Source organism: Molothrus ater, chromosome 4 (genome assembly GCF_012460135.2).
Source record: "Molothrus ater isolate BHLD 08-10-18 breed brown headed cowbird chromosome 4, BPBGC_Mater_1.1, whole genome shotgun sequence".
Classification (NCBI taxonomy): domain Eukaryota; kingdom Metazoa; phylum Chordata; class Aves; order Passeriformes; family Icteridae; genus Molothrus; species Molothrus ater.
The window spans coordinates 34047787-34061848 of record NC_050481.2 but is presented as its reverse complement, the minus strand read 5'-3'; the positions used below and the strand labels follow the sequence as shown (position 1 = coordinate 34061848).

General features: G+C 36.2%; 1 protein-coding gene across 3 annotated transcripts in view; it reads right to left on the bottom strand.

Annotated features, from left to right (window-relative positions):
* Positions 1-14062, bottom strand: part of TLL1 (tolloid like 1) — a 125208-nt gene that overhangs the window by 46663 nt on the left and 64483 nt on the right. For all 3 annotated transcript variants that reach the window (XM_036382837.1, XM_054514741.1, XM_036382838.2), the window contains 3 exons: positions 7982-8160; positions 6148-6253; positions 3076-3200 (listed from right to left, as the gene is read on the bottom strand). In XM_036382837.1, coding sequence (XP_036238730.1) covers positions 3076-3200; positions 6148-6253; positions 7982-8160 — 410 coding nt within the window. The remainder of the gene's footprint in view (positions 1-3075; positions 3201-6147; positions 6254-7981; positions 8161-14062) is intronic.

Genomic DNA, 14062 nt, shown 5'->3' with positions numbered 1-14062 from the left:
ATGCATTCCCACTTTATACACTTTTTTTTTGTTCTTTTGGCACATGAGTATCTTTCTCCATTGTTTTCCTTTCTTATTCTTCTGCTCCTATTAGGCTACATATAAATGTTAACTACAATTTCTATATAAAACTATAGAGGCAGACCGGCATTGAAATTTTAGCAGCTAGAAGAAAACACATTTTATTATTCAATTAGACTGTCTGAAAACTGTAGTACATCCAACCTTGAACTTCAAGTTTTATTCTCAAATACCAAGACAATCAAAATTCAAAATTAGATTGGCAGAGGAAGGACTTCAACTTAGTTGTTTTCTTTCCCCTTATTATTCCATCACATAACAATATAATTTGGTTTTAAAATGTAACAGATCCCTATCAGCAATTACATTTTCCTTTTACAAAAATCCTAAGGAAAAGTTAAAAACAAACCAAAATTGCTGTTGCTACATTTTAGAGACCTGGCACTTACCCTGCTGCTGAAAGGCAGGTTATCAAATCTCTGGCTTCACCAGTCTCAAAACTGTTTCTTGGTCAGTAAGCCCCTTCCTGAATAATGACCCTGAATATCCTGACTATCTAAAACACCCTGGAAGGCTCAGCTTCTTCCCTGCTGTGAGGATCACCTGTGTTTTCCAGCAGCCCTGAGCTCAACTTCATGTTCAAGGGCCCCAAAAAAGGACTTGGGCCTGCAACTGTTCGCAGAAATAATTAGAACTCCAAACAAAACACACAATACTATAAAATCCTTTATCATAGAAGTGTGGGTCTCTGTAAAATGCTGATTAAGTCATTGGTTTCTGCATTTTCATTGCATTGCATTTAAGGGAGCACAAATGAACATATGAAAAAATGCAGATATTATTAAGGATTGAAATATTCACTGCTGTTTTATAATAAGCAGGCATCATGATTAATAACTTTTGTCTGAAATAGGAAATAAAACATACCTCCAAAAGCAACACAGTATCAGGGATTTTATTGCTATGTACTAGAATCATCATTTGATTCTTTACATAAAAACAAAAGCTTTATGCCTGTCTGAATTTTCAGTTTGAGTATTTGCTGAAAAATTTATTAGAAGAAAAGTACTAGATAACTTTCAGAGATTTGCTTTCTTTATTGGATTCAGTCTGGGTTGCATTATTCAGCTATGCACCTTCTATTAAAAAGATTAACTGAAAAAATAGCATTTTAAATAGTATGCTAGTTAACATTTGTAGAAAAAACTTCCGTCTTTTTCTCTCTCTTAAAACTCACTTTCTTTTATGGCATGGCTCATTTAAGTAAGGCTGGAAAGCCAATATATTTTATCCCAAATTTTGCAAAGCTGGGTGCCAAAAAAGGAGCATAATCCTTTAACCACATTCATTTTCATTGTTCATGTGACCCATGTTCACTGGTGCTGCAAAAGATATCTTACTTTTCAAATGCAAACTGCTACTGAACAACCACAGTGGTTTTACAATACTGTGAAATGAACTTTCAACAAGGCTTTCATAACATTGAAAGAAATTATAATTCTCAGTACATTTTCATGACATATATGAAAAGGATATTTTCTCTGATCAACTGTTTGAACACTAGCTCTAAATGTACGTTGCATCTTTTACAGTTTCGAAAGTGTATATTAGAGTATCATATACATACTAAACAGACTAGTTTATAGTTTCTTTCCATTTTTTTTTCTTAAGTCAAAATGATCATGAGATACTACCTACTTGCCCAGCAGTTTTACTTTTATATACTTTTTTCCTCCAAAACTTGTCTTGTATCAAAATATGTATATATTCTTTGTGTTCATGAAGCTATTGCTCTCTGGATGCTTTCATTAGAAATACTGCTGCCAAGCGTGTCATTATTAAAGTACTTTCTGTACCAAAAGGAAAGAGCAGAAATTGTTCCCAAAGGAACAGTTGTTAAAGAAAAGGTGTTTAAGTGGTTTCTGCTTTGGCAGGCCCAGAATCTCTGTGCCTGTTCTCAGTATATACAAGAGCATGATTCAGCGTGCTTACAGCACAAAGGAAAAGCACATTTCAGCTGTACAGTGAATCTTCATTAGATCTATCGCTGCTGGTACAAACTTGAAGCAACTCCATTACTTTAACACTAAAGATTGCTTTCTTTAGTCCTTTTGTGTTGATTGGGTGGTTGAAAGTGGCACTGTATCTAAGTTAAAACAGCTCCTGAGATGTCATTCATTCCCATGAGGAGCAGTATGGCTGTAAGCCTAGGTGGCTCAGAGCTGGGGTGTCCAGCCTCCCACAAGGATCTTGCTGGTAAATTCTGACTGAGAGACGGCACTTCTGAAATTCTTTGGTTGACACCAAAGGTTAACAGTGGTATCAGCAGTAACTAGAGCAAAGAGATTAAAAACTTCTCCTTTGAGATCTCCACCATTCTGGCAGCACTTCGTGAAGAAAGAGCACTAGAGAACAACACGAACCATAGGGTTGACTCTGGGTTACTCCAGGCTTGCCACTGATGTCTCTGAGACAGACAGCAACTCAACCACATTATTTTGAGATAAAAAATTAATATGCATTCAAATTATAGGATGACAGAATTAGGCAGAAGATATTTAAATTTTAAATGCATCTGTTAAAACTATAGAAATTTTGTAGAAAGATCTAACCATCTCATCCACACAAGAGTTTACAATTTGGTTGTCCTCACTTCTTTCATTGACACATTTTAAAAAAATATAATGGATTCACAGCCAAGCACAGTAATTCATTTTGTTCCTTCTGCACTCAACTTGAATTCAAATAAAGGACTCCAGCCAGTATGCAAACCAGAAGTGATATTAAACATATTTTTCTAGTTGTTGAACAGCTAAGAGAAGCAGATTGAAATGTCATGTTGTTTCATACAGTTCATCTGTCCTTAGGTACTTTGCATTCCAGTGACCTTATCCATAAGGGTTTTTTTTATGATTCGATTCCTCTGCAGCCTATGTCAGTTGCCAACATAGAAAGAGAATACTGAGCAGCTGACTCAAAAAGTTTATCATTGCTCTTGAACAACAAGTCAAACAGTTGCTAGTATGTGGTTTTTGTTTGTTTGTGGTGCAATACCTGGACATCTATACAGCTTTCTTGCCTGTGCAATATCTCCTTTACTTAGACGGGTACGCTGGCCAATGGCAGGTCGTATACCATTGTCATCACGGGAAGGGAGAATGGTATCCAGAAACATGCCCCTAAAAAAAATAAAAATAAAAATAGACCCCAAAAAACCCTATCAGGTTTCTCTCATAAAACTGTCTGAGTTCCATGAATGTATACCTGTTTTGTAAATCTGGTTTTCACATTTGGCATAAATAAGAGGATAATATACAGAACATTAAATGCAGACAACATGCCATAAAATTTCTCAGGTTGGCAAACTTTATGCAAAGTTACCAAAAAATAATCTTCTCTCAGTACATCAATTAACATATCAGCTTTTATATTTCTGCTAAAAAAGAGGAAGAAGATCTCTAACTACTATTAAGACTTTACAGGGAAAAGACACTGCCATTAAGCTATTGCTATATTGGAAAAAAGATATAAAATTTCATTAAAATACATAAGTTCATCTCTAGCACAAAATTCTTAATCACAAAGCTCCTATTTTTAACAAAGTTTTTATAAGACCTCCTACAGTCTGACTTACATGTGAGAGCAGGTAAAGTCAAAGACATTTGCCAATCATGATTCTGTCAAGTGTTGTAAGACATTTAACTCCACTCTAACTGCTGACACTTTCAAAACAGAAATGCTTACTTGCCAGCCTTTACTTGCCTTGCAATAAAATATATCAACTTACCATATGTGATTTTAGTGACATTAACCTTAAATGACAAGACATCACAGAGAAATACACTTGTTCCAAATGTGCAATTTATTCAAAATTTCCCAGATTTTAAATATGATCTAAAACATTTTGCTATTCTCAAATAAATTTTAATAGACTAAGATACAAAACTACATTCTATTACCACGTTGCAGAATTTAAAATCCTTCAAATCCCATAAAACAGCAGTTAACTGAAGAATATGTTTCTATAGTCTCTTTTTATTTAATTATTTATAGTCACCTGTATACCTGCAGGGGTTTTATTGAAAAGCAAAACCAGTACCTTCAGATATAACAGAGATGCAAAAATTAATGAATGGTAAGGATGCCTGTAGTTAGGAATACCATTTATAAACACATACTGGTTTTTAAATTAAAACTGATGAACCATTTTGAGTATTGCAAGTACATATTACTCTCTTTATCCAGTTAGATTTTTTGAGCCATCACTAGAAATTTTGTAAAGACAGAATAATCTCAGGATGTTACCCTAAACATTGAAATAAACTACATATAGCATTAATCATCTTCTAGAACAAAGGCACATTATTCTTTAGATAGTGATTGCATCTGTAAATTATAATTCCATTTTCCACTCAATTTCAGCACAACATCAAACTGATGCTTCTCATACATTGAAAAACTTTGAAAACAATCCTCTCTTGAATGTCTTAGCACTTTAAAAAAGGAACATACTGTAAGTGTAAATACAGCATGAACAAAATCATTGTGTACGACAAGAACTTTATGATATTTTGTGATTCCTACTACTTATCTAGGTGAGCAAAGTCTAACAAACAGCTGGCAATATGCCTCACTGGGCATCACTCATGCTTGCAGGATGAATTAGTGCAAATCAATACCCAACCTCAGGGCTTGGCTGGCTATTTTTAGACAGTATGAAGTAACAAGCCCTTGTACCCTGGGGCAGGGCATGCCTGTTCATGGCACTATGAGTTTTTGCCAGCTTGGAAAGTGGTGAAATCAGGGCTAACAAATCAAATTACCTTGATGTTGTCATTGCCCTAGGACTCAGGGGGGTTCTGTCTTGTTCAATTACTCTATTTTATACAGGTTCTTATAATCTCTTCCTTAAGGTAATGGTATGGGTAACTGGATTAAGCAATGTGACTAATAGCTACCTCATGTGGCTCATTCCCATGCTCTTCCAGGGGTGAATTATGTCTAATGCTGAGTAATAGAGCCTTTGGTTGGATTTTTATAGAATAATAGAATTTATATTGAGAGAACAAGCCAAACAAATTTGAAAGGCTGGTGAGTGGCCCTCAGTTTACTTCGAAGTGTCAGATTGTCCAGTATTTTACCTTAAAATGCATGAATTTGAAAAATATTTTTAAAAAAACTGAACCAAAAAAAAAAAAGACCCATACACACAAGAAAGAAAAACCAAAAAAACAAACCCAACCCAGACCAAACAAACAAAAAACCACACCCAAGAATATATCTTTTAAACTAAAACTTTTTCTTGGGTGTTTTTGGGAGGTTTCTTTTATTTTACATTACTCTGGTACCTTTAGAGAATAATTAGCTGATGAAATGCTATAGGAGACTCGATGAATACCTCTTTCACTTCTTCTCTAGGGTAGAGCTGACCTATGGGTCTGCCAGCTCATTGTACAGCTCCCCACAACCCTGCACCCTTTCAGAGAGAGCCCCACTGAGTCACTAAGGAGCTGGGAAAGGATCAGCCTGCAACAGGACAGAGCAAAACCAGCAGAAGTCTTTACTATAAGGTTTTTATGACAGTAACAATACTGTCAGATAAAGAGAGGAGGCTGCAGCCTCTGTTATAAATGCTTGACTGCAGTCCTTAACAAAGGATGGGGCTTGCGTAGTAGATGTCCAAATAAGCTGTGCTCTACCTGCATAATCCATGGCTATGAAACTCCATGCATCTAAAGAGATGTATTTTTCTTTTAGAAAACAGATCACGTTACACATAACATTCCTAGCCATTTCACTCATTTGATTTTTCTAAATTCAAATTTTTGTGGACACAAAAAGAGAGTATCATATAAAATGATGTTTCCAGTTTATCTTGTCTGAAAATCTAAAGAACTGAGGCAAGATCAAAAGGCTGCTTTGAAACTGAACAGAAAAGAAACACATTTTCAAATATAATTAAATTATTTTGACTTAAAATAAACAAGCTGTGCTTTGACTGCTGTAGGAATATTATGTCGCAAGGGACATTTTAAGGCATTTAAAAATACTTCAAAAAGCATAGTTCTTAGCATTCACAGACAGGAAGAGAATTAAAAGCCAAAAGGTATAACCTGAGACTCCAACCTTGAGAAGGTGTTCCTGGCATAGTGCATAATGCTGTCAAAGTCGTATGGTTCCCCCAGGGAGTTCACCTCTCCAGGCTCCATCTTCAAAAAGTTATATTCCTGACCTACAAATGATTGATAATTATAGATTCTTTAATATCTTTTTCTGTAAAGATAAAAACCAAACACGAAAAGAAAAACAACAAAGATCCTAACCTAATTACTCACTGACATTCAGAAATCTTTGCAATTTGGGAGGAAGTGTGAGACTCTACTACGCCCCCTTAACTGATAGGGCAGACTTCTTCTGAAACACACATCAAATTTGTGTATTTGGATTTAGAAAGACTAGTTTCATGCAACAAACACATTAAGGCCCCACACATCATGATATGCTTCATGTACAGTCCATACAAATTTCTGGTTTGGTTCTTAATTCCTAAAAGAAATAATTTTGACAGCAAAGACTCCAGAAGAACCCTCCTCACTCATTAGACTGGATACTAACACTCTAACTGGATACTAAATCCAGCACTAAACTACTGGAGACTCGGCTTCAGCAAAGTCTGAAGCTTTCTCTGTGAGGCTTCATGTAATGCAGACACTACAAAGTCACATTTTCAAGATCCAGATGTTGCAAATTAACAAGAGCAGAACAGGAGAAAAGGAATTATACTTAGTTCATAATTCCATACCCTAAGTTCTTTGACCTAATTAGTACATCAGCAATACAAAGTACTCCTTACTCCAGTTCATATTCCCACTGGAGTCTTACAAAAAGACCCTGCAGTGACATTAACATTTTAACCAACATAAGCTGCATAATATAACAAAAACCAAATGCGTCAGCGGCCATGGCTTCCTGATCCCATTTAGTGATCCTCAAGCTCATGCCACACCACAAGAAGTAGTTTCAGTCAGAAACCAGAGAAACAACTGAAAGGGAGAGCATGCTGCTGAGGATGGCACTCCAGCTGATTTTCTCATCATAGTAAAAGAAAAGGGGAGGAGCTCTTATGGCATCTGCACAAGTCAATAATACAGTGAGACAAGAAAGAAGGCTCAAACATGCATGACATTTCAGAACTTTAGAGACTTAAGGGAGCGTGTATCAGCTGCCAGTCTCCTTCCAAGTCCTAGATGAAGTGGCAAAAACTCATTGTATCTCAAATATTTTAAAATATTTTCTAAAGAAACAGACAAATACACTAAGCTACTCCAAGCCTACTTCCCTCCCATTTTGCCTACCCAACACAAGCAAGGGCACAAACAGCTAGGGTGGCAAAGAGCTGACAGTCACAGTTTAAAATTCTCAAGTTCCTCAGATGCTTTATCTCAACACCAAGGTCACTGACTGAAGCTGGATGTTCTGTAGAGAGTGAGGTGAATAAAGTGTAAACTGCAGGACCTGTGCCTGTCTCCCATAGACTGAAAGTTCTTCACCTTACCCTCCCAGGTCAAAGCCCCTTGAGCAGCTAGAGACATATTACTACTTATCATTCACTAAAGCCTACAGGAGAAATGCCCTTCCTCAAGCACAGAAATAGGACTTGTAGAGAGCCTTAAGAGCAGTGGCTTCTTTCGAAGTTTTTGAGCATGATTGTTATTTTGCTCCTTCTAGCCCTCTATGTTAATGGTCTGCTACTTGTCCAGACCTTTGGAAAATATTCTACTATAATTTCAGTATTTTATTTGTCAATCAATTTGAAATCAGTCAAGGTAAGAATAATAGCAGGTATAATTGCTATTTCAGCTATTCAGCACTCAGTTCCAATGGAGTTGAGAAGATGAAGGAAACACCAAAAACAAACACACGAGTTTTGCTTCCCAAAATACTTGTCAGAATGTCTCACCAGGTTGGATGTTCTCTCTAATGATGGTGACATGGTCATCACGGTCTGGTCGTGTATGTTCATGCCAAAAACCTATTACGTGACCCAACTCATGGACAACTATGCCAAATTTATCACAGTTCTTGCCAATAGATATAGCCTGAGGACCATTTCCCCTTCGACCCACATAAGAACAGCACCTGTAATTGAAACACAAACACAGATGAAAGTTTCCATACATATGCCTACAAACCACATAGCAAATTCAATTAAAACTTGAAAAAATAGTATATAAAGATTCAACAGTTAAATGCACAATGTAATTTCAGATGTTTCACAAACTCTAGGTCTTCTACAAGAGCAGTCAATTATTCAAAATACATATGAGTGAGGCTTTTTTTGATATTATTCAAGGTCTTAAAAGATGTCAGCTTTGATCAACAGAATTCTCATTGTCATGACAGTCTATTCAGTCATTCTATAGAATGACACAGGAACTTGTTTTAAGCAAAAGAATAAAAATAAGCAATGCTCTGATGGCAGCATGCACCACCATGTCTTTGTGGGTCATGGACAGAAATGTTAATAATGCCAGGTCACAGGATAAGCCCATGATACTGCACTTTCAGTCACAGCTTGAGTCCAATCCATTTACCACAACCCTTCAAACCCAACCATGCAACCAATTTTAACCTATTTAAGTTTTCCATTCACCTATAATCCTGCAAAATCACCTTGAAGAGTCAATACATTTAAATGCATAAGTCCTGGAATTTAATTAGTAGTTAAAAATCTTTATGATTTTAATACAACACATGATGGCAGAGCAAGGGATCGATGGGAATAAAGTTAGGATAAGCATATATAATTGTGAAAAGGCAGAAAGAATTATTTTGTTTAAAACAGTTTAAACACTTCTGCAGAGCCTTCATGTTGGCCACTGTGTGGAAACTCTACAGAGAAAAATTGCAATGCAGAACTAAAGAGCATTAATGATTATTTATGGCTTAAAACTAATCAATAGGTTATTGAGACCTAAAATCATAGACTATTTAACACATTTTCAATAGTTTTAACATGCCTATTTTTTTGACTTCATATACATTACATGCTTCAGCTAGAAAAGATATATTTGGGGACCAAAAAATTTCTCTATATATTGAATATAGTTTTTTTCACAGTGATATTTAGGAGATCAACAGATATAAAGGAAAAACTGAAAAATAAATTATTATAATTAGTACCTTTTGTGACATCTCCTGCTTTACTTTTATTGACACTATTGATAGCAAGGGCAAAATAATAAAATAGGATTTTAACTACAGCTTCTCTTCCTGTCCTTCTTACTTCTTTTGGACCAAATGAGGCTCTAACTTTTTAAGACTGTGTTTTAGATCACCTCTGAAAGCTCTTAGTGGTATTCCATAAATCAGATAGATTTTTAGGTGTCTGACAAAATAATTTAACATTTTACTCTTATAATAATGAAAAAGAAATATTGAGCATTCTCAAATGTGTTTAATGACTTAGGCCACCTCATCTGACAGATCTTAAAGAGGGCTTTTTTCAGAAGAAAAAAATTAATTGCAAACTTTTACATAATATTCCTCTAGGTAGTCTAACACTGTACATCTAAACCCCAACATATTGGGAATTATTTTTTTAATGCTAACCTGCTCCTAAAAAGTAAGCAGCCAGAGGGTGAGAGTTCCCTTACACTGGTTACTTGACAGATTTCAAGTACTCCCTAGAAAATATAAAGACATTTATTTAGTGTTTCTTTACATGCCAAGGAAAACAGAATTAACACCAAGTCTTAAAATAACAGCAGCAGTTCACACTTACAGAGGGTCATTAGGATTTGTTAGGTTGAATGTCTTGTCAAGCACACCAGTTACATCCAATTAAGCTACAACAATTTACTTCAACAATTGCACTGAGACAAAGAATAAGGAAAACTAAAATTTAAAAAGTCTATGAAGTACATTAATTTGTAATATTATGGGTTTGACCCCAGGAGTGTTTGACAAAAAAAGCAAGATCTCTGTGCTGCATGAGCACTTGTCACACCCCTTAAATTGAATCAACTGGCAGGTTTTAAAGCTCATCTCTTTAATCTTTATTGCACCAGACAGCATTTGGAGACAGTAACTATTTATGAATCTCTAATTCCATTTAATCAGTCTAGCTGATCAATGATAGTGAGCAATGAGAAACAAATGACATAGAGAAAGTGAAATGAATGGAACAATAAGCTCATTCTTTAAAGTAATACTACTTCACAACTACCATCAAAAATACTCTTGATACAAAGGAAGAGAATCAGGTAGGGACAATGTTGTCCTTTTTTAAAAAAGCTGCACCCTTGAAAATGTGACAATATAAAAATCATAGACCACAACATCAGCTTGTCACGGCACTGACTGTATGAAGGTGAGAATGAATTTCATAAGCATACTAGGATTGTGTATGATCACCTTTATGTTACACAGAGCAAGAAAAAGAGGTTCACAAAATTTCCAAACAAAATCTCACTCAGGAAGCAGAGTGTTCTTCTTGGTGAAAACACCTCTTTCAATCACAGATATAACTCCACCTATACAAAGAAGATACTGGCTTGACAAATTTGCCTTTTCTCAGGAATCAAGACACAATCGTGGTTACTAAATGTCCTGATTCACTGCCCCAAGAGGACTTGTTTGTGATGGCAGAAGTGTCTCCTGCATCTTTATCTGATCAGTGGAGATGTCCACACCAATGGTGTCAGCACACCATGCTCTAGATTGTGCCAACCTGCGCCTTGATCACACCCCTCCTGCTCACAGGAGCCGCAGCACAGCCAGCAGGGAAGCTGTGCCAGCTGCCAGGGTTATTTAACTCCTGAGAGCATGAGTCAGCCCTCCCCTATGCACAGACTATTAAGCACAACTCTGGTTTCTTCTCATTTTATAAGAGTGATTGAGCACCTTTTATAACATGTTCTTTAGCTGAAGCATGCTACAAAAGCGCACCTCAGGCAATGAATTTACCTGTTTCACCAACTTTAAGAACTTGCCTGCAATGCCTTTTTAACACACTGGCAAGTTCAAAGAGGTTAAAATATTCATCTGTTCACTCTACAGTGTTTGGAGAAGCATATGAAAGAGATTTTATTTTCCTGTATCTCAAATGGATCTGTCAAATACTTAAACAAAAGGATACAGCAGTGATTGCAAGAAGTCATCTGAATTTTATCGTAAAAATTATAAAAGTATAAGTCTTCTAATGGAGAACAAATTAAGATCAAAGGCATACTGAGTTACTAGAACAATATAAATGCTCCTTTCTTTTTTGTTCTACTACATAAAAAGAAGCTTGATCTTGTACTCAATAATACTTATTATCACATAGTGACTAGGTGCTATCCCAATATCCCCTTTTTTGGCTTTGCATGCAGAAAAGTGCACTGAATGAGTCTTTGGGCCCTACCAATTTGATAGGAAGAAACACAAGGATAGAGAAGCAGTAGTGAGCAAATAGTGTTTTGAGTCTGTTACCAAGTAGTTTTTTTTTTGCCTTAATCAACTAGATTCATAAATACTTGCTGTAATTGGTATTAATGCTAGTGTACACTGCTTGATAGTAGAATCACAAACACTAGTATCTTAATACTATATTCTTATTTTCACATCTGCAGCTTATGGATATAAATGACTATCACTAATTAGAAAATTTCAAAGAAGTGAGTAAGTGATTCAGCTATATTATTAAACCATATTTTAATAATTAACTTTCATCAAACTCAGGTTAAATAAACCAGACATGATGGAAAATAATTGTAGCTTACAACTTCAGCAGATTAAATTATTCTCATGGAAAGAAGGGATGTGGCCATAAGGCTTTTGACATTTTTCTGAACTCTGTAAGCAAACTAGAGAAGTTGATATCAAGGGGGATATAAAGCTGGTTGGAATATTACATGAAGTTAGACAGAAAAAACACTTTTTAAGCTTGCACTCAGAGAAGACACTGCTAAATACCGTGAAGACAAGCACCTTTAGGAAATTATACAAGAGATCTGGAAAGGGAAATATAGAATTACTTGACATCTTAAGATGTGCAAAACCTGGTAAAGACTGGAACCAATGATGGGGTGTCTGTGTTGTGGAAAGACCTCTGGCTTTTTTTTGGAATAACATCCCAACCAACTACATGCTGAACGTGGCAGCTGTTGAGAAACAGGGAGGAACTGTGCTTAGGTACCTAAGAGGAAGGAGAGGCTACAAATTATATGAATGATCTCTTGCACTGGCTCAGTAGAAGTGACAACTCATGTGGACAAATATGCCCTAGTTTTGGGGCTATCAATTTCAAGAATGATGTGGACTAGCTGAAAAGAATCTCAAAGAGCAGTGTGATTAAAGGCCTAGAAAACATTATTTACCAGGAAAGATTAAATGAATTAAGTGTTTTCTAGCCCACAAGAATATAGAACAGAGGGGGGATTTAATAACAATATCAAACTATACAACTGATTTCTTCAAAAAGTAAAAGGAATTTCTTTTCTACAACCATAGGAAAAAAATTAATGTCCTTTAATTGCAGTAAAAAAATACCTTGTTTAGCTATGCCAAAAAAATGCTGCCCAAACTTCCTACAATTCTTATATTAAGGATGCTGAGCAATACAATTCCTAGAAGGCTGTGAAATATTCATTTCTGAAGGTTTTTAGAACAAAGTTAGATAAACATATATCAGTAATGATATAGGAATAACTGTTCTGTCTTAAGAATACATTAGACATCTTTCTGAGATCCCTTGCAGTCCTATGGGTCTATGATAATCAAAACTTATCTCTTGTTCCTTGCTGATATGGAACCTCTCAACTTTAAGAAAGTCATGTATCTCTTATAACCAGCTGCTATATTTCAAATATGCTTTTTTAATCACTGCTCTTCTGGGATGATCTTCCCATGAACTGTTTCAAGATGTGATGCATTACACTCCAAAATATCCTTATTGTTTACAAAGGCTCAGTAACACTTCACTTGCTAGTGTGCTAATGCTGTCATACGAGACTTTTGTAGATACTACCACCTGAATTTCCACATATATGACTCTCCACTTTGTTTCAGTTAATGTGTTTTGTTTTGACTATGTGCTCTTTGGGGCGGGTTTATCATTTAGCTTTTAATTTCAGCAGTGCTAAGTACAATAAAGTCTCGGCCATCTGTGAATGTTAGCTGCCGTGGTAGTACAAACAATACTGACACAATGTGCTAACAAACCAACACAGCAGGGTGCCATGGGAAAGAGCTGAAGATCAGTTCCAATACGACTGGCCACGCAGCAGAGAGTGTTTGCAGTTGGTTTGGTGTCACTTCAGTCTGGGCTCTTTCCGTGGAAAATCCTGCGTCAGCCCTGAATGCTGGTGGGTAATGCACAGTTCCTGCTCACCCAGAGAATGCACATCCCTATTTATCTGGGTCTTCCTGAAACAACTTGTGGGCCCCCAGAAAAATCATTCAGCTGTTCCTTCTGTTTGGCCTGGCTTTATTTCATCAATGATGGACTTTTCATAGCTACACTCTTCTTTGGTTTTATTTTGAACTTGTTACAGCCCTGGTAAATTATCTCTATTTTGCGAAGTACCCTTCAATTAAGCAACATTAATGAAAAAGAGCAAACTAGACTTTGGGGGTGAATACTGAGTATATTCCAACCTTCTGGTTAAAGCTGATTATAATCCCGCCTTCCCCATGAAGTGATTTGATCTCATGAAACATCAAGCAGCCTAAGGAACAGTTCTTTGGCTGGAGAGATTTTTTTGTCATTTGGCTTTGGGTATTTCGAAGTTGTAGGATTTACATTTGGCAGATACCCCCACAGATCTCTTTCTAAAGTGACTAAAAACACTTGTACTTTTCACACTCTTCTGTTTAAATTGCTTTCTGCCTCTGTGAGTGCAAGGGAACCATCATGATTATTCTCTGCTTTCCATTTTTCTTCCAGCTGTGTGTCAGTATCCCTGAATCTTACTTAATGGGTGAATCCTATCTCAGGGCTGTTGTCAACTAAAATAATGCCCATGCTGGCTCAGAACAAAAGTGCATTTCATTTGGC